Source organism: Juglans microcarpa x Juglans regia, chromosome 6D (assembly GCF_004785595.1).
Source record: "Juglans microcarpa x Juglans regia isolate MS1-56 chromosome 6D, Jm3101_v1.0, whole genome shotgun sequence".
Lineage (NCBI taxonomy): Eukaryota > Viridiplantae > Streptophyta > Magnoliopsida > Fagales > Juglandaceae > Juglans > Juglans microcarpa x Juglans regia.
In genome coordinates this window covers 31,625,134-31,646,559 of record NC_054604.1, presented here as the reverse complement: position 1 = coordinate 31,646,559, position 21,426 = coordinate 31,625,134, and the positions used below count along the sequence as shown (strand labels likewise).

The 21,426-nt window shown below is 35.5% G+C and overlaps 3 protein-coding genes across 5 annotated transcripts; 2 read left to right on the top strand and 1 right to left on the bottom strand.

The window, feature by feature from the left end:
• Positions 1-912: 912 nt before the first annotated feature.
• On the top strand, positions 913-1,901 carry LOC121235044 (thaumatin-like protein 1). The gene has a single exon (XM_041131258.1). It carries the CDS (start codon positions 984-986, stop codon positions 1,725-1,727), a length of 744 nt encoding a protein of 247 aa, XP_040987192.1. The 5' UTR covers positions 913-983; the 3' UTR covers positions 1,728-1,901.
• Positions 1,902-4,224: 2,323 nt separating this feature from the next.
• LOC121234191 (elicitor-responsive protein 3) lies at positions 4,225-7,365 on the top strand. The gene is made up of 5 exons (XM_041130029.1): positions 4,225-4,599; positions 5,317-5,382; positions 5,656-5,782; positions 6,743-6,857; positions 7,070-7,365. Exons 1-5 carry the CDS (start codon positions 4,533-4,535, stop codon positions 7,136-7,138), a joined length of 444 nt encoding a protein of 147 aa, XP_040985963.1. The 5' UTR covers positions 4,225-4,532; the 3' UTR covers positions 7,139-7,365.
• Positions 7,366-7,646: 281 nt separating this feature from the next.
• Positions 7,647-21,139, bottom strand: LOC121234190. Of its 3 annotated transcripts, none has more exons than XM_041130025.1 (8): positions 20,933-21,139; positions 19,995-20,135; positions 19,800-19,901; positions 18,988-19,113; positions 14,589-14,684; positions 14,298-14,444; positions 9,758-9,821; positions 7,647-9,625 (listed from the first exon to the last, which is right to left on the bottom strand). In XM_041130025.1, exons 1-8 carry the CDS (start codon positions 21,014-21,016, stop codon positions 7,902-7,904), a joined length of 2,484 nt encoding a protein of 827 aa, XP_040985959.1. In that variant the 5' UTR covers positions 21,017-21,139; the 3' UTR covers positions 7,647-7,901. The 3 variants fall into 3 exon arrangements, with proteins under 3 accessions (XP_040985959.1, XP_040985961.1, XP_040985960.1); XM_041130027.1 differs by having other exon boundaries at positions 20,057-20,135; positions 20,933-20,995; XM_041130026.1 differs by lacking the exon at positions 19,995-20,135.
• Positions 21,140-21,426: the final 287 nt, after the last annotated feature.

The window sequence follows — 21,426 nt, the reverse complement described above, 5'->3', positions numbered from 1 at the left end:
GAGCTTATAATGTTTTTTCTTTATACTTTATTCTATTAGTCGATTGTAATAGATTTCAATGTCACGACACACAAACATTCATGTGTTTCTTGTATCTTTGGATAATCATGCATGAGTGTTGCTATGTACTTGAAATATTATTATGTTAAAGTTCAAGTAGGATTTCTTGTTCGAATATTATTATGTTAATTAACTCATCAAATATTGCATGTTAATGGTTCCTTTGGTCACTTGATGGTGCCTACCTCTCACCTGTCTCAAGTATGGCTCATAGGCATTAACTTTAAGGGTCGAATCCTCATTCCCTTAAAAAAAAAAAAAAAAAAAAAAAAATCATAAATCATATAGAATTTCAAGTCAATCGACAACCAATATAATAATATGAAATAATATAAATCATCATTCTAATTTTTATTATTCTCTCATCATCTTATAATTAATGTGTCATTAAATGATTAAATATTATTCATTATATTTCATTTATGAATTTATCATCAAATATCATATCATAAGATAATGAAAAGATGATAAAAAAATAGATAATAAATAAATTTTTTTTATTACACGAGGTTGGACCGACAGGCGGCCACATGAGTAGTAGTTAACCTGATGAACACGGCTTCTATATGCATGTCTCTATTAATTTTACAATATCATACCCAAAAAGCATAAAAAAAAGGGAAAGAAAAGGAAAGCTCGCATGCCTCGATTGAAATTGATGTCATGATCAACGGCAACCTTACCATTTTCGTGGCTTTATCCACATTATGAATCAGATAGCGAGTTCTTGGCCAACCTCTTGCAATTATGTACCTTGCAATGATAGCCGCCTCTACCTTTAGTTCAAAAAAGTCATGTGCACTTGCAATTATGTACATCAAGCCAAAAGCTGCCTGTAAATTCTCTATATAAACCGCTCCAGTACTCCCAAATGGATCAAACCACTATCCAACACACAAAGTTTAGCTATTACATTGAGTAAAATGATGAGGTCCTTGGCCAACCTCTTGCTGTCCATCCCTGTACTCCTTCTCTTCAGCCTCTTCTTCATCTCCTCTCTCCATGCAGCCACCTTCGAGATCCGCAATAAATGTCCTTACACTGTTTGGGCAGCAGCCAGCCCTGGCGGTGGCCGCCGCCTAGACCGGGGACAAACCTGGACCCTCAACGTGGCTGCTGGCACTGCCATGGCTCGTATATGGGGTAGAACCAATTGCAACTTTGATGCTAGTGGTCGTGGCCATTGCCAAACTGGGGACTGTGGTGGGGTCCTAGAATGCAAAGGCTGGGGTGTCCCTCCTAACACCCTAGCTGAATACGCCCTAAACCAGTTTGGTAACATGGATTTCATTGACATCTCTCTGGTGGATGGGTTCAATATCCCCATGGACTTTAGCCCAACCACGGGCAGGTGTCGTGGAATTACGTGCACTGCTGACATTAACGGGCAGTGCCCCGGAGAATTGAGGACACCAGGTGGGTGCAATAATCCCTGCACGGTTTTCAAGACCAACGAATATTGTTGCACAAATGGGCAGGGCAGCTGTGGACCCACAAATTTCTCGAAGTTCTTCAAGTCTAGGTGCCCGGATGCTTATAGTTACCCTCAGGATGACCCTACAAGCACGTTTACATGCCCTGGTGGGACTAATTATAAGGTTGTTTTTTGCCCAGTAAGGTCCCCACGTTTCCCTCTGGAGATGATTGGAGGTATGAGTGAAGAATAAGAAGAGAGAAAGTCTGGGTTCATGAGTGAGTTTTTCCAGCTTTTGAGAGCTCCATAGATTGATGAAAATAAGGTTATCTGAGAGTTGTTATCAATGTAGTTGTTTTACTGTCTGCTTGTTTCTGCTGAGCTGTATATCAGAAAAATAATTGAAATAAAGAGCTGGTTTTTATCAGATAAGATCTTCATTTGCTCATGACTTTGATAAAGAGTACAAGCACCGCAAGTTCTTTTCCCCAAAAAAATAAAGGACATCAACTATATATATATATATATATATATATATGTATATCAACCACTCGTGATTCTATAACTCTCATTTTTATTCTCCAGCAAATCAAAGATGACTTCTTTCTTTGTGTCTTGTAATTAGGATCGTAATCGAGTCGAGCTGAGCCGGTATTTGGCTTGCTAAGCTCGACTCAAAATACTCGAGCTCGAGTCCGAGTTTGAGATTTTTTTTATTTTTTGTTTGAGCTCAACTCGATAAACTAAACTTTCAACTTGAACTCGAGCTCGGCCCACAAAGAAGTTCGAATCGAGTTGAGCTCGAGCTCAAATTGTTTATATTTTTTTATTTTTTAAATAAGAATTAATAATTAATAAAATAAATAAATAAATAAATAAAAGATCTAATATTAAATTTATACAACTAACAAGTAGAACCTCTATTGAATTATACAATTTTAAAAAATTTACAAATAATTAATATCTAACTAGTTGATATCTATCTAAAATAACAATATATTATATGCCTACATATATTATTAATACATACACTTAATATGATAGCATATATTTATTTCATATATGGTTTCCACATACTAGTATATGAAATTATTAAATTTTATTGAATAATTATTATACAAATTATAAAATATACCTATGAAATATATTCACTATATAAATATAAGTAATTAGATTACATATTATATATTTAATTATAAAAGAGGTATGCTTATATTATTAGCTAATATATATATATATGTATATATACATAGGTGTATGTATATATTTATAAATATATAAATGAGCTTTAATTGAGTCGAGCTAACGACTCAATTCGAATATAAACGAGTTGACCTTAAACGAGGCTTAGCCGAGTTGTGTCGAGTATGTATCATTTATAAATTGAGCGGATATCTATTTTCATGAACGTACTTTTTTTTTTTTATAAATCAAGTTAAATTTAAATTTAACCGAGCGAATACCGAGCTGGCTAATAAACTTACGGCCCCTACTTGTAATGCAATTACAAGTGAACATCTTTCTCCAAAATGACATGCATGCAGCTCGATCGATCGGCCCGACTGGTATTCTATATTGGAAAAAGTCTCTCAAGTGCCCACTGCCAAACTGCTTTTACTCTTTATCATTTTTTTTTTTTGAAAAACTACTCTTTATCATTTTGTGCTGATAATGATTGACATTTACCAATACTTTTCTAGCCGATGGATGGCACACCGCACATGGATTAATAAGGTTAAGACGAATATCCTTCTTGGATGCCTATCTTTACCAAACTTTTGGATTTTTTTCATAAAGTTTGAGGACACCTGTGCTATCAGAGGAGACATGCGTATAATTTCAATGGTCAACTTCTATAAAGCCTATTAATACTATGCAATGAATCGGATTTTTTTTTTTTTTTTTTTTGGTGTTGAAGAGGACAACGTTGAAACGGACATGCATTTCTCTTCCACGTACCCCTTCAAAAAAAAATAAAAAAAAAGCCTATCCAGCCTACATTATTATGGAATTCTTTTTATTTCTTGGGCCTCTCTCTTTCTTGCCCTAGGAATTATGTACACTTGAATCCCATTTATTTAAGAGGATGTGGTTTGGGCTTCTGAACTTTGATGTCAGATAGATTATAAGCCCATTTCTTTAGATTTCAAGATAACCCCATATTAACCTTTCATATCTCGTTCTCTTTTTATTGTTAAGACTTGAGAGATATAAATTTTACCTCCTCAATAAATATTCACTATAAAAAAAAAAACAGATATTTGTGATATTTTTTTTGATAAAAATAATTATTTATAACAAAAAGACTTATTTTAATTAAAAATAATTATTTCGCTTGAAATAACTAACCGTAAATAAATAATTTTCTTGTAATATTGTTTCCGATAATTTTTTTGATAAATAATTGAGATATAGGTACTTGATTTCCAATTTAACGTATTATATTAGGAAAAATTCTTCTCATCAGTTACTATTCACTATCACTCACCTTATGAAAAATACCCTCACATCCTATGAAAAAAAATTTTAGATATAGAGTGTGAGAGTGAATAGTGACTGATGCATAACATTCCTCTTATAGTAGACATATCAGTTTATACATTTATTTTTTTTAGCATTCTTTTTGTAGCTAAAGAGCTCTAGTTCACAAATACTAGCGCACTAAATGAAAGCATTGAATCATATTAAAGTTTACGTTACTGAATCGTTTAATTAAATTGCTTAGGCAAAAAGGGATGCAATTAAAATTGACGCATAGGGATTTTCAACGGTTAAACCTTAATACGAAAGAAACCGCGTCCGACGTTATCGGCTAGGAACTCGGGGGGTTGATCGGGACGGTCTATCTCGGACCGAATTGCCTCGTTTAATGATAGGGTAACCCTATCACTACCCTACATATATAGAACGTAGCATTCTCTGACATATTCCTCGTAAAAGATTCCGAGAGAAAAGAGAGCGAGAGAGATCCGAGGTAAAACAGGAAAGGTTCTTTCATATTTCATCGTCCTTTTGGTCTGTCTCGTGGGGATCTGTCTGTCCCATTCACTTTTCAAAGATGCCTCAAGGAACCCTCGAAGTCCTTCTTGTTTGTGCCAAGGGACTGGAAAACACCGATTTTCTCAGTAAGTTCCACCTCCATTTTCCTTCACCTTCTCATTCGAATATCCAATCGTGATCGGTTTGGATCGAACCCGTTCTGAGATATTATCGTGTCCGTTTAAGATCTGGATTACTCTGTTCGGTAGCTATGAAAAGGGAGGAAATTAAGGAAAAAGCACTGCTGAAAATGATGTTTGTATAAAATGATTGTTTTCTTACGTTTACTTACGTAAGTGATGCATCGTCATTTAAGAACTGATCCACACGCGATTCTGGGGAACTATTTTTTTTTCCTTGTGATGGATCGATTTAATTCTCCTGCCATTATGGTAAATTCTGAAATCCATGGCATAATAACAGCAACTTTTTATTTTTGAAAACTCATGGAACACTCTTTTATCTTTTTTTCTGCTTAACGAACCCGTTTCATTGACCAAACCCATCTAGCTCGGTTGTTTTTAGAAAAATTGAAATTTAAATTAAAAAGTTGAATAAAATATTGTTAGAATATTTATTTTTTAATATTATTTCTGTTTTGAGATTTGAAAAGGTTGAATTATTTATTTTATTTTGTGTTAAAATTTAAAAAATATGTAATGATTAGATGAGATAAGTTAAGGTGAACTGTAAAAACAAATAAAAACAAATGAAGAATTATATCTCAAGATCAATATATATAGTTCATGATAACTATTAGAATATGTTTGATGATGAGGTTTGAATATTTTTGCACATGGCAGATAACATGGATCCGTATGTCATCCTCATTTGCCGCAGTCAAGAGCAAAAAAGCAGTGTTGCATCAGGTGGGTTCTAGATCTCTATTCTGCTTTCATTCTTCACATTACATGGGAAAATCTCCGAGGTTGAACAATAGTACTCGACAGAAAATTATATGACAGAAATTTCATATGGTGATCATGTTATATGTTAACACAACAAAATGCCAAATAAGTTTTTTTTTAAAGATTATTTGCATAATAATTTGTATAGTCGTGCTCTTCTTCTTCTTCCTAGTTTGAGTGATATTCCTTTTTTTTTTTTTATATATATATATATATATATATATATCTGTACAGGAAAAGGGACTGAACCGGAGTGGAACGAGAATTTTGTCTTCACAATTTCAGACAGTATTTCAGAACTCACACTGAAAATAATGGACAGCGATGCTGGTAGTGGCGACGATTTTGTGGGAGAAGCTAAGTAAGAATCCTAATCTTTGATATATATTTTGACATCTCATGTTATAAAATCAATTTCTAGGTTGATTAAAGCACTTGCAGTCTACCTTGTGAATATTATCCCGCCGTATGCCAACAGAGTGGTGTGGCATCGTATTTTTAAATTTGGTTTTATTGACCTTGAATATTCAGCTTACTTCCAACACACTTTTACAAAGATCTTTAAAAACAACATATAAATGAGGTCGTTTCTTCAAGTTTTAGATGCTAGTAGTGGTTTAAGAAGAGTTAAGACATAAAAGGGGCTTGAAATATTTCCCAAGTTCCAAAAAATGCAATGGATTCATTTTGAATCGCATTTCCCCTACCTTTATATTTGTTATTTTTTCATTGAAAACGTAACTCCTTGGAGTTGGCTCAAGTGACAAAGGCCTTGGTCTTGGTGGTATGCTCTTTCTAGGTTTAAGGTTCGAGTCCTCTTGGATGCAAGCAATTTCTAGGGGCCATCGGATTGGGGGAACTATCCTTTGAATTATCCAAAGTGCACTTGCGGGAAACTCCTTGCCGAAGGCTTGTGCACCCTCGGGATTAGTCGGAACTTTGTTCTCGGATACCTGATGCCAACAAAAAAAGTTTTTTTCACTAAAAACATCTGAATATATTGCAAATATAAGTATTAAGTTGAGACTTTCGAAGGTTTAAGCGCTTATGGCTTTGAAGATTAGATTGCATGCATTTGGGTTTATTTTTTCTTTTATCTTTTTTCTTTCTTTCCTTTTTTGAGTGAGCAAAAACCAAAGTCAATTCTTGAAGCATATACTAACTACCCTTACGATACTAAGTTAAAATGGAGATAGAGAGAGAGGCATTGGTTATTACTTAAAAGAAATGGCAACAATATTATGTAATTTTGATTAAATTGATTAAGTTTTCCTGAAAATATTTAAAAAACCAAATCTATTTGGTTTTGTTATACCTGCAGCATTCCACTAGAGCCATTGTTTATGGAAGGAAGCCTCCCTCCAGCTGCATACAATGTAGTTAAGGACGAAGAATTTCGTGGAGAGATTAGAGTTGGCCTCACTTTCACTCCTGAGGTAATTATACTCTATAGCTTAAATAACTGATTACTGTTGTTTCTGGCTCCCACAAACTGCCACTTAAAGTTTATAAATTGCATCATAATTGTTGGATTTACAGGACAATTCCTGTTTATGTAAATTGGAGCCCTTTTCACTATAGATTGAATGTAAAAGATGACGATATTAATGAACTAATCCCACCTTAATTGCCTATTCTTCATTGGTAGGTGCACGGCGAGCGAGATTTTCGCGGGGAAGAGGAAAGCTATGGTGGATGGAAAGAGTCTGCCATATAGAGAATGATCAACTCAATCATTCAGCAGCTTTTTCTAGAACTTACCATTACACCATTATCTGGGAATTGAAATCATAAGCTACATGTTTTCTTCGACTGATTCTAGCTTCCCTTCCTATTGTAGGGTTTTGTTTGACCGAGTTCTTGGTTTGAATATGTTTGTGATTGAACATCTGGTTTTGTTTGAATCAATATAAATACATAAGCTGGTTGGTATTTTTGTGGAGACATGAGAAGTTGGATCTTTTGCGTGCGGTCTGTGTAGGGTTTAAATCTTACAGCCAATTGCGAAATATGGAACAAAGAAATGCATGAATGAAAGCCAAAAAGTATTCTTACGAAATGCTTTAAACTGATACATTACAATAAAATCTTACCAAGCGGTACTCCAAGCTATTTCGATTGAATTGTCTTAAGTCTCCTAATCCACCAGATTACCAGAATGCTACAATTATATCGTCTATCCTACATAATATTCGAACGTAAAGAAACGTGATTTGCAAGTCCAATTATCCATTGAACAACTTCTTCATGACTTGTCAATTTGAAAAAACAAAATGAAATGAAATAAAGAAAATCTTACAACAGTAGTCCGTCTCAAAATACTGTCTCTCTCTTCCTAGATCTTCTATGCAGATGATAGAGCACGAAGCTATAGTTACAAATATCACAAAAGACAAAATAGCAAAAGCATGAAAGTGGGGATTTCATTAGCAGATTACTACTTGATTATCCCAGACAACTTGCTAACTTTATCCTAGAAGTTAACCTTTCATTGAATGATCACCCTGGGAGCAAGGTTTTTGAGAACCAATTCCTTCGCAACTGGGCAAGCTCACATTTCCTGGGGCCAGGAATGAGCTCATGGATGGCTTATTTCCTGCCACAGATTGTTCGGTTGAAGCAAGATGGGATGAAATATCATTTTGGAAAAATCTGGGCAAGCCAAAATCTGGTAATGCCAAACCACCATTCCTCCTCGTGTGAGAGATGTCAAGTTGTTCCTGGAAGGTTCCTTGAACTGCCAAATTATCTTCCACCGGTATTGCACCTGTAAGAGTCTTGATTGCGAATTCTAGGCATGGGTCCGACCAAGAATCCATGAGAGGAAAAGAGAGTTGCGGTTCTGGCAAGATTTCAGATTTAGGTACTTGCGGTTGCTCTTTGGGAACAATTTGGAGTTCAAAAGACATTTTGCTCTTGTTTGATGACTCTCCAAGTACTTGGGTTTTTATGTTGTTAGAATCATGATGTGCAAGCTCCATGTTTAGCCCATCCTCCAGCTGCTGAGATGATCTATCTACCAAAATCACTGGTAGAGTGGCTTCACTTTCACAAGACTGTCTACTTGCATTTTTAAGAGCGTGTTCACTGGAAAGGGAGTTGGCCAACAACTCAGGTTCAAACCCAGCAAGCCGTTTCGAAGACCGTCGAGGCAAGTTAAGCTCTTTATTGTTTTTGGACTTCCTCAAGTCAACCTGAGTTTTTCTGTTGTTGCTCTTTCTTAACACACCCTCGAGCAATTTCTCTTTTTCCAGGATATCATCAGCAGGAGTCAAAACAACCCTGTTATTAATAGCGTCCTCCAGGGGTAAGGCACCTGTAAGAGTCTTGATTGCAAATTCTAGGCATGGGTCGAACCAAGAATTCCCAAATGGACAGCAGTACTCTTGTGCTTCTTTCTCACAGTCCATTTTTTCAGTATCCAGCATCTCCAGTTGCCCTTTAGAAGCAGCTTCGTTTTCAAGAGGCTTTTTACTCTCGCCTTGTGGCTCTCCATGTAAAGCATCACTCATGTCTGTAAAGCCATGCTGTGCATTCAAAATTTCTTGCCCATCCCTGAGTTTCTGAGATGATGGATCTCCATGTAATGCATTACTCATGTCTGTAGAACCAAGATGAGCATTAACCATTTCCTTCCCATAATCAAGTTGCCGAAATGCACCATTTGACAAACCATACGGAGCCAAAGCTGAAATTTGACCGGATCCACTTTCACCGAACTTACTAGTTGAAACTTGAAAATCTTTTTGACTGGTAACTGAGTTCACAACCTGCCCAGGTTCAAGCCCAGCAAGTCGTTTCGAAGACCGGCAAGGCAAGTTAAACTCTTTCTTATACTTAGACTTGCTCAGAGTAATCTCATTTTTCCTACCGCTGCCCCTTTCCTTCACATTCTCCAGGTCATTCTTCTCTTGCAGAATATCAACTGCAGGAGTTGAAACATGCTCATTATTAGCAGCGAGGTTTTCTGGCTGGCTTTTTCTCTTGGATCTGTCAGATTTTGGCAATGCTGGCCTGCCCGGATCTCTATTTTCCTTGGTTTCAGCAGACTCCTTGACTGCCCTCATTGAATGCTTGTCTTGGACAATCTCAACCGTGGGACCAAAAGCATCTCTCTGTTCAGCAGATACTTTATTTTCTCGCCCTCTCTTTGAGCTCTTGCTTTCTGCCAATTCTAAACTGCTCTTATTAGAACTTCCCTGATCTGCATTGAAAAGTTCAACACACAAAGCAATAAACTTCAGGTAAATTGTTCACTATTGAACCACTTGTACTTGGCTAATTTTTAATATAATTGGTCAATGACGTTGCGCGCGTGTCATCCAGGACCTCTCACCTGCAAAAAGCCTCCGCTTGGTTGCTGGGTGATTTAATTTCTGCCTTTTTACCGTAGATGATGGCTATAAGATGGACAAAGAAAAAGAAGAAAACAAGATCATAGAATCAGAATTTTCCTCTGGAATAATGTCCCAACTGAAAATTAAAAAACGGAAAAAAAAAGAAAGGAAAAGATTACAATCAATATGGTTGGCTACCTTGGCCAGCCATATCCCTATGGATTGATAGTTACGGTATATGAGAATCAGGCTTGAGGGAGATCTCGGAATTCAGAATATCAAAGAAAGAACTTCAGAAAAAATACACTTGGTGTTTGTGGAGGAAGGTGAAAAGGAATGAATTAAAGGTGAGCGACAGCCAACTCTTTTCAATATGGTTGGAATAATTGTATCATTCGTTAGAAATGCATAAAATTGACACACTTGAAATAGAGCCTGTAATACAAATAAACAAAAACTGCAAACCAAATTCAGATGTAACAGTTTTTTTTTTTTTTTTGAATAAATAGAAATTCATTTTAAGCATGCTGAATGTAAAGTTTTTCATATAATATGACGAAAATGGAAAAGATTTTTTTGTTTCAGAGTCGGTACATAATATTGATGGGTAAGCCAAGAAACTGTACACTAAGAGGGTTTTTGTTGCATGTTTTAGGAAGTTGATACAAGATTAACTGAAAAACTGGGGAAACCATAAAATGACCTGGTATCAATAATATATTCCTTGGAATGCTATGGTCATACCAAGCCAAACTGAGCACAGAGGCATTCAAAATTTATTCATTTCCTTTGTTTCAGTTTTACGTTCAAGTTTCATTATTACTTCTTAAATGAGCTCAAACTGTTTCATAAACTCGCTTGTGCTGTGTTGTTAAGTAAATTAATTTAATATAATTTAAAACCTATATTTTCTAATAAGTAGAGGACTGAGGCCTTCAAAATTAGTTCATTTACTTTGTTCAGTTTTATGCTCAAGGTTCATTCATTGACATCTTGAATGAGCTTGAACAGGTTCACATACTCAGTTGGGTTGTGTTGTTAAGTAACTTATTTTAATATAATTAAAAAGCTGGTTTGAGACAGGGGGATATAGAGAAGGCCGTCATGTTAATTGGAACTTTTTGGTTTATATTCTTGGTAGATTTGGTTTTGGGGAGAGGTGGTGCAATTGGATGAAATTATTGCATCACTACTGCTAGATTCTCGGTCATGGTTAATGGTACTCCTGAGGGTTTCATCTACAGTTCCTGTGGTTTGAGACAAGGAGATATTCTATCTCCCTTTCTCTTCGTTTTAGTTATGGATAGAGGTGTAAATCAGTCAGTCCGGTTCGGGTGGGGGGGGGGGGGGGGGGGGGGGACCAAAATTTTTGGTCCATTATTTTCCTCGGACTGAACCAGACCAAACATCCATGGGGATTGGACTGAACCAGTAGCTATCAGTCTGGTTTGGTCCATTTGGTCCGGCCCAATTTATTTTTTCTTTTTTTTTTTTCCAAATAAATTAATAAAAAAAATTATTTAAATTACTAAATTAAAATTAAGTGAATTATGTAACTAACTCATTAAAAAAATAATTATTTATAATTATATTGATGATGTTAATTGCTAATTTGTTACTAACTTAGAGTATGTCAATGTATTATGATAAATTGTCAATATATTAAACTTTTTAGTTTTTACATTTTGTATATGATTAATAAATAATTGTATTAGATATTTTACAAAAATTTATCTAATAATAAGAACTTTAATTAGATGTAGATGTTAGTAATTAGTAAATGGTAAATTGGTGATAGGTTATTTAATTGATATTCATATCATACATTAGTTAATTACATAGATATTAATTTGAAATTAAAATTTACATATTTAAAATTTTATATTGTAAATGGTGATAGGTTAGATGAAAATTACATAATTAATTATACAATTATTAAAAACCAGTCGGTCCGGTCGGTTTCTCTGGTCTGGACTGACCAACTTTCAGCCCTAGTTATGGACGTGTTGAGCAGAATGTTGGAGGCAATGGTGGATGGGTCTTTTTTGTTTGTTTTTCGGTGGGTGGTTCTTCATCTAGGAGCTTCAATGTATCTCACCTTCTCTTCGCTGCCGATACTTTAATTCTCTGTGAGCTGGAACCTAATTAGATCCGTTCATTGAGAGCTCTTTTGCTTTGCTTCGAAGCTGTTTCTGGCCTTAAGGTGAATTTGTCTAAATCTGAATTGGTTCTGGTTGGCTTGGTAAATCATATTGGAGACTTGGCTGAAATCTTGGGTTGTAAGGTGTTGTCTATGCGTATGAAGTACCTTGGTCTTCTATTGGGGCCCCCTCATAAATCCAAGGTAATATGGGATGGTGTTTAAAAGATTGAGAATAGATTGGCTGGTTGGAAAAGAATATATTTGTCTAAAGGGGGAAGAATCACTTTAATTAAGAGTACGCTATCTACTCTCCCTACGTATTTTCTATCTTTATTCCCGATACCTGCTGGTGCGGCTAATAGAATGGAAAAGATCTCTCGCGCTATATTGTGTGGAAGCTTGGGGGATGAGAAAAAGTTCCATTTGTTCAAATGGGACGAGATTTGTAACCCCCCTATATTGTGGAGGTTTGGGGATAAGAAATCCAAGTATTTTCAATAAGGCATTACTTGAAAAATAGTTGTGGTGGTACCATCAAGAAAGAGACGCTTTATGGAGGATTGTTGTTGATGCTAAATTTGGGAGCATTTGGGGAGGTTGGAACTCAAATGAAGTGCGAGGAGCGTATGGTGTGGGAGTATGGAAATTTATTAGGAAGGGGGTTGGGAGGATTTCATTCGTAATTTCCGATTTGTGGTGGGTCGAGGAACCAGGGTCAGATTCTGGTTCGATGTTTGGCGCGGAGATATTGCTTTAAAGGAGGCTTTCCCTTCTCTTTTCTGAATTACATTGAATTAGGAATCTTTTATAGCTGAATACATGGACACATCGCATGGCTGGTGCAGTGGAATGTGAGATTCATCAGAGCTATTCAAGATTGGGAAGTGGGGGATATTTCTGATTTTTTCAGCACCTTGTATGCATTGAAATTGGAGAGTGGTGGATCCACCCTGGGAACACAAATTTCTCAGTCAGATCCTTATACAATTGTAGGTCGTCCCATTCATCTACTGTTTTTCCTTGGAAGCGCATTTGGAAAAGTAAAGTGCCTCTAAAAGTTGTTTTTTTTTTTCGGTTGGCTGGCCTCTCACGAGAAAATTTTGACCATTGATAAGTTGAGGAAGCATGGTATTTTTATTATGGATTGGTGCTTTGTGTAAAAGGAATGGAGAATCGGCGGATCATCTTCTTCTCCATTGTGATGTGGTGAAGGCTTTATGGGATGAGATCTTTATTAGGCTTGTTGGAGTGGAATTCAGGAATTCAGGGTAATCGTCAAGTAGCAGTTGTTTGGAAGTTGGTGCCATTATGTCTTATGTGGTACATATGGAATGAGAGGAATGGACACTGTTTTGAAAATAGAGAACACTCACTGTTTGAGGGGGGGGGGGGGATTAGAGAGTTATTTTCCATTCTTTGTTACTTTGGGCCAAGGCTTTTGTATTAGAGGGGGTCAACTTTAATAATTTTTATGCTTCTTTTTCTAGTTTGTAGGCTATAATTAGGTACTTCCCTCTTGTATACCACTTGTGTACATGGGCTTTGCCTAATTATGAGGATCAATAAATATTCTTACTTATAAAAAATATATATAAAATGAAAAACCTATATTTGTTTTACAAGTAACAATACTGAATTTGATTATCAGCACAAAAGAGTGTTAACCAAGTACATTGGAAGTACATAGGTAAATGCCCATCTAAGAAGGTCAAAACCCATATTTCTACCCAGTTAGTGCATGCTAGACACCAAACTATATTTTCCCTAATTTATTTTTTTTATAGGTATATTTTCCCTAATTTATCCATTTTCAATAGTAATAAGTTTGATCAAATACAGTAAGAGAAATTATTTTATACATTTTAAATATGGTAAGTGTTATCTTTGGTATTTGCAAACAAAATTGAGATGAGTATGGGCTTAATCAAGCTTAGTTTGCTGGGTAATCAAACTTCAAACTCGAGCTTGAGCTTGGTTTGTTTGGAAATGAACGAGCTCAAAATGAGCATGTTAGGGAGGTAAGCTTGGGCTACTCATGAGCAGATTAATTCTTTTTATGGCCTAATTAGTTATTATTATATACAGTATTTTAAGCAACAAATGATGTATTATGCCATTTTTATTAATACTAAAAGAAGAGTTCGCATTGCCCAAGCAGACTAATATTGATATCTTACTAATTGTTGAATTTTCTTACTAATTGTTGAATTTTCTTTACATATAAAAAAAACATATTGATATCTTACTAAATTCATAAAAACCATAAGCCCAAAATTTTGTTTTTTTCGCATGTTTAGTGACCACAATAAAACGAGGAGGACAAAGCGAATGATATAGCTCAAAACGGCACAACATAGAACTCATTATCTGAAGCACCAAGCAAGGTGCAGACTTACTGAGATTTCACTGTTAATCAATTCTTCATTGTTGATGCAACTTTCCTTTGGTTTAAATGTATATCTACTAATCTCTCCAGTTTCCAAATAGCGCAAAGCATCCTTTTTGGAGCGGAACAGATATCCATTTTCTGGATCCTTGTAAAACTGCGGCAAGTAGGAATAAATCAAAATTTAAACAATGCGCTAAGACTTGGAAAACGTTAGTACAAAACTCATTAAATAAATGCACCTAGTTGAAAGTGCTGTTAAAGCTAGATTGGACCAAATGTGAGCATAAGAATTCCATACCGGGTCCCTTCTAATTCCATATGCATTCTGCCTAATCTTGATTTCCTTTGTCCACCCTGCCGGTAAATCCTCCACCATTTGTTTCTCAACCACAGCCTAGATAATACTTGAACTATTAGAGATGCATTTCAGATTAACCAATAGTACTGGCATAAATCCATATGAATACAATACCAAACCCTTTTTTGTTCCATAATATACTGAAGTTATGTTTCAGTACATACTACAAACATTTCTTACTACTGGGGCGTTAATGATTGTCATCTCTTGTCCAAGGACGAGAAACAATGCCCCTTTTTAGTTTGGACACAACAGGCCAATTCTGATTTAAGTTAAGGAATTAATGTAAGGCTGAAAAAGAATACTCTGGGAAACGTTTTGTGCCCAAAATTGAAGTTCGATCGGCAATGTTTTTAAATATTTACAAAGTACCCACCATCTACTAACTTTTCCTTCTTTTTTTTTAACAGATCTTTTTCTGGTTCTTTTCTTTTACTGTAAATTCATAGAAATCGAAGAAATAGACTCTATTTGGTTGCATAAAATGCACGACGAGTTTTTAGTCACTGGTGATCATTAAGAAAGGTGAGATGTGTTGTCGTAAGATCTCCACCGCATAAAGGTTCTGGCAGTGATAAGTAGTTAACGAGTATTTGGCAATAACATTATTTAGAGTTTTGGCAGGATAGACTTTAAGATTAATGATCTGATATTGAAACTAATATTGTAACATCCCGGACTTTTGAGGTTTACATTTTGGTAAAGTTAGGGTTTACATTATGATTGGGATTTCTATTTATAGAGAGTAAACTAGGGTTAGATCTAAAATTTGGCATTGGCACTTGAGCCAGTGTTCTTTCCTTGAGGTTAATTATTGGGTACCTAGGATTAGACCCTTGTTATGGAGGATTAAATTTAGGAAGATTTAGAAACCAACCAAACCCGTTAGGCCCAAACCCACCAAGCCCATGTAATGATGAACAAGCCAAGTATTATCCTTGCCAAACCCATATAGCCCATGGAAGTGAGCCCACATATGTTATGCCCGAAGCCTACTTGCACTATACTTCTAGTTGCAAGCACAAGTCTAGTTCTACTCCAAGTCACCTATTCCTACTCCAATCACAACTCCTAGGGCAACTATGATTCCAAATCACATTCAAACACTTGACTAAACCCACAACACCTGGACTACCACACCCCTTGGACTCTACACCCTCCAAACTCTATTTATAGACCCCATATAAGAGCCTACCTACCATTAGATGAGCCCCAATTAAGGCCCGTCCAAGGCCACGAAGTTCTCTTATATTTTGTGGTAAAACCAAAAGCCCTAGGATACCACACGACATACACTCTCCTGACCTTGGTTCAGTTTAAAGATTAGAGAAACACAAGATTAGCTTAAATTGCACAAGGACCGAGGTAAGTGACTAAGATAATGTTCTTCTACACATCGCTTTATGGTAATTTATAAAGTCTTTTTTTTTTTTTTTTAAAATGTATATATGTGGTCAATGTTTTGAAAGGTATATATGTATGTATTAAGCCCTTCATTGATAGCCCCTTTTTACGATGAAAGCTGTTACATGGTTTTCGAACTGCATTACTGATTGCGTGACTAAATATATAGTGTGACTATTTATTTTAAAGAATGAAAGGTAAGGCAAAGTTAAAGAAAAGAAAATGAATAACTGCATGTGTTCGATGAGGTTAATGGCCATATGAGGATGAGGACGGCACCTTGAGATTGGGAGAGATGGCAACATCGAAATGCATCACTGGCGGTGCACCTAGTGATGGCCCATTCCTGAGGTTCAGTTCTTATCCGGTTGCTCCGAAAAGAACCATTGATCACAAGGGTGGCTAACCCTAACACATGAGGGTTAGCAGTGTGTAAACGGTTACTAAGGATAAGGTTAAGGTAACAAATGATTAATGATTGAGGTTGAGGAAGAAAAGATTTTATTTTCTTCGTACTGTGAGACAAATATTTTATGCATGCTTAAAGGTAAGTTTTTCTTAAAGAACAATGATTTTTAATTGAAAACCCTATGTTTATATATTATATTTACTAGGTGGTTCTTAATGAGTATTTGACTCATTTTAATTGTTTTTAATGTTTTTACCACCCCAAAGGAGGAAGGTTTTGAGGATGCTAAGGGCGAGGATGTTGTCCAGGAGGGTGACATTAACAATGAGGCTTGAGACTTTGAGAGCGGATTTTGACTTTATCTTTACATTTAAATGATTTACGTATCCGCAATGCGTAGCATATGATAGATTATTATTTTTTAATAAGTGCTATGGAATAAATGTCTATTTTTGAGACATGTCTTTTTAACAAAGCATTCGGTGATTTTCAAAATGTATGGAATTTTTTATACATGGCACAAAGAATGTATGTTTTAAGGTTAGTAGCATTTGGTTCCTCTAACTTTACAACCCTAGAGGGACAGGGTGTTGCAAACATATAACAAAAAACACGTTTTCCGGGATAGCTTTTGGGTGTCATCATTACAATTTCTTTCACATTGCAATAGGAAGCTTCAGGCTGCAAAGGTGAGAGGATCCTGGAAAACACTTGGTGAACATCAAATTGGTGATTGTTAGGATGCAAGGGGAAAACAGATTCCAGATGACTTTACAAATCAGCTTTAAACATAAACCAGAGTCTAGTAGCATCTGGGTGGCAAGACATCAACAGGAAAATACAAAAATATAATCTCAATATTTGCTGGAGTCAAGGATCATATTTTTCATTGCGAACTAGTAAAAGTCCACAGAAATACAATTAGTGGATGACATTTGATGTGATGAAAAGAGAAATACAGTGGAAGCTCATACGAGAACTATATTTTCTCTTCCTTGTAAGATATTTGTGCCTTGAAGTTTAATCTGGAAGTGGATTATATTTTTCTTTGTTGCTGCTGCCTGGCTTGTTTCTTAAGATCTTAAATACATGTTACAGACTCGCTTTGTAAATTTTTGGGTGGCCATTCTTTTTAGTATTAATGCGTCTTTGTGTTGCGTTTTAGTGGAAGACGAGATTTTTTGGTGCTCCTCTGAGAAAGGGGATATTCACAGTCCGCTCTTTTCACCAAGCCATGACCAAGCGCAACACAAATCCATTCCCATGGAAGAGCATTTGAAAGACAAATGCAAATCTAAAGGCAGCATTTTTTGTATGGGTGGCTTCTTTGGGGAAGATACTCACTCTAGACAGCTTGAGGAAACGTCAAATCATAATCATGGATTGGTGTTGTATGTGCAAGAAGAGTGGAGAGTCCATTGACCGTCTACTACTTCATTGTGAGATTGCCATGCCTTTGTGAAATGAAGTCTTTGCTCGGTTGGGACTAGCTTGGGTGATGCCTAGAAGGGTAAGTGACCTTCTTGCTTATTTGAGAGGTATTTGGGGCAACTCTCAAATTGCATCAATGTGGAAGATGGTCCCAATATGCCTATGGTGGTGCATTTGGAGGGAGAGGAATGAAAGAAGCTTTGAAGATCAAGGCTAGACATTGTTTGGGTGATCCCAAAGAGGGTGGCAAATCTTTTGGCTTGTTGGTGCGGAACATGGGAAAATCGTCAAGTAGCAAATGTTTGGAAGATGGTACCCCTATGTCTCATGTGGTGTATATGGAATGGAATGAGAGGAATGGAAGATGTTTTGAAAATAGAGTATGCTCATTGTTTTGTGGTGGGGGGGGGGGGGGGGGGGGGGGGATTAGAGACTTATTTTTTCAATCTTTTTTACTTTGGGCTAAGGCTATTGTATTAGAGGGGGTTAATTTTAATGATTTGTATGCTTCTTTTTCTGCTCATAGGATGGTATTTCTCTCTTGTATACCACATGTGTACTTACTTGGGCTATGCCTAATTTTGAGGATCAATAAATTTTCTTACTTAGAAAAAAAATATCAAGAGCGGTCAATGGATGAGATTAGAAACTTATTTTTTAAAACTTTACTCCATTGCTCGATTGCAATTGATTTTCATGGCATGGATTTTCATGAATTCCTTGTATCACTAAACTAGCACGCTTAGGCGTTGCTCTTGTAAATGTCCCATATACTTGGGCTCTTGTGTACCTTTTGATCAATAAAAATATGCTTACCAATAAAAAAAAGGGCAATAATGCGTTTTTGTTAATATTACAGTTTTTATTCACAAATGTTCTGATATTTTACTAGACAACGATGATGACAACAACAATAAGGCCACCAAAGAAAAACGCCTTAAAACTACTTAAAGTAGACAAAAACTTCCAAATCTGGAAAATCATTGCTATTGATGCATGTATTTTGGTAGATAGCCACCAAACGAAGAAACAATACCTAAAGAAGGACAGAGAATTTAAAGCATGAGAATATTTATGGGAAAAAATTTCGCTCACCAAAGGCATGTCAACATCTGTTTTACTCTTTTTGAATGTCCAGCTACCACACTTTACTGTTTTGAGATATTGAAACACCTGTGGCTTGGAATAGAATCTATATCCATTCAACGGATCGATGTAACACTGCAACAAGAATATAGCAGCATAAAAACTTGAGAAATTCATTTCTGTTGGAAGGCAAAATACAAGAACAAAGGGACCAAAATATTCAGAATAATTAACTTTAGCATTTAGAAAGGGGAAAAAGTTTTACTGAGAGACTAATTTAGGCATCATCTTTCAAATTTTTCATGAACTATTGAGAAAAAATATGGAAAATAAATAAATAAACATATTAAATTTGACCCATATAGGAATATACCTCATGACTGTTACCAATACGTATAGATATCAATCACTTAACATATATGCAAAAAGGGAACACCGAACACTTGCACCCTGTGGCGCATGCTATGCCAACTAGCCACTCCAGAGTTACTGATAAAAAAAAATAAGTAGCCACTCCAAAGTTATGGCTAATTCATGATTAACAGCACAGTGGAAGTTCACATTATAAACAAGAATAAAGATAATAATACAAGGCAAAAAAATCAACCACCAGTGATATACAACAAAGCAAAGACAGATGACATTAAAAATTAAAATTCCCAGAAAGTCACTGTCATGCACTCCAGAGTAACAGCTAAATCGTGATTAATTAGTAGCAAACCAGACATTCCCCAGTTGATCCAGCATTAATATGCCAAAGGGTTTGTAAAACTCTACACAGTATATTTGCAAAAAGACCACCTAACATATATATATTATACCTTATACTTTGATCCAATCCGCGAACCACTGTTTCGAACTTTTACCACCACAGTCCAACCTTTAGGTAACCATTCAGGACGTTCATTTGTTTCTTGTGCAAGCTGTCAAAAACCAAACATGTTCATTTGGAAGGTAGGTATAAATATGGGAAGTCTAAACCATAGAAGTGTAGGATAATCCAACATCACACATACTGGTTTAGAATTGTTTCTAGATTGCCTTTTAATGTGCCTATCACTTGGCAGATGCTTTGTACCTTCACTGCTAACTTTTAAATAGTGGATAACATCATCTTTGGAAAAGAACTTCTGTCCAGTTTGCAAATTTGTGTAAAACTACAAGAGCAGGAAAAAAATATCATAAGCATCAGAGCAGACCTACGACCAAAACATTTCTTTTTCTAAGTAGTCGGTTCTAAGTTTTGTAATTTCAAATATCTGCAATAACTGATTCCCAATCTAGCCAATGCTGAGTTATAGTGAAATTATATAAAAAAAATAAAAAAAATCTTACGAAGTCCTTTAAATTATGCACTTGCTAATTAAAAATGCTGGAATTAGGGTACTTACGAATTTTGTAAAATATCGCTTTTCTTTGCGAATGATTTTTCTTTTTTATATGTATAATCAAGCTTAAAGTTTTTTTTGTTTGCACACCTGTTAATTATATTAGCTTTGTGCATTGCTCTTTAAATTAAACATGAGGCTAATTACTTTTATTCATTAACCAAGTATCGAATTCAACTAGTATAATTGATTTTTTATATCTGAATTAAATATTAAAATTCATATTTTTTCTATATACTTTTGCACATGCACTTGCATATTCAATTAAAGATTATAACCGGCTCCCAAAATAAAATTACCGGCTTCGCCCTGATATGCAGCTAACCGAAAAAACTTGAATCAACTAAACAAAGCGTCGTGACCCATACCGTTATAAAAGTAACATTAAGGGCAACGGAGATAATAAGCACACATATTTGATCAAAGAGATCAATCATTTAGCAATTAACATCGTCGTGTTCAAATTCAGCTGTAAGATCCAGATACAAGAGGTGCAAACTAGAACAATTAAACATCACCAACCCCTAAAGAAAACGTAAAAATTAAGCTCGAATGTTCGATATTACCCTAATTTTACGACCGGTTTTTTGCACTTTGAATTGGACGGTCCAGCCGGAGGGAAGCCAGTCCGGCGAGTTATGCGCCACCATTTCGCCGCAATCTCTCTAAGGTGAGAAGTCGCCGGAACGCGATACTTCTCCGACTTGCTCTCTCTCTCTCTAGTGTCTCCGAGAGGTTTGAGCTTTCGCTTTGAGAACAGTGAAAGAAGAGAAGTGAAATAATGTGTATATGGACGCAACGCAATGCGTCTGAGGCCACGTGTTGTCAGGGGAAGGATTAGATTAATAGCTGCTTAGATGAAATGATTTTTGATAAAAAAAAAAAAAATTTGAATAAAATATTATTTTTTAATATTATTATTTTAAAATTTTAAAAATTAAATTGATATTTTAAAAAATTAAATTATTTATTATATTTTATATAAAAATTTAAAAAAATTATAATAATAAAAGGAGATAAAATAAAATAAAATAAAATAATATCAAATACTTTCTAAATC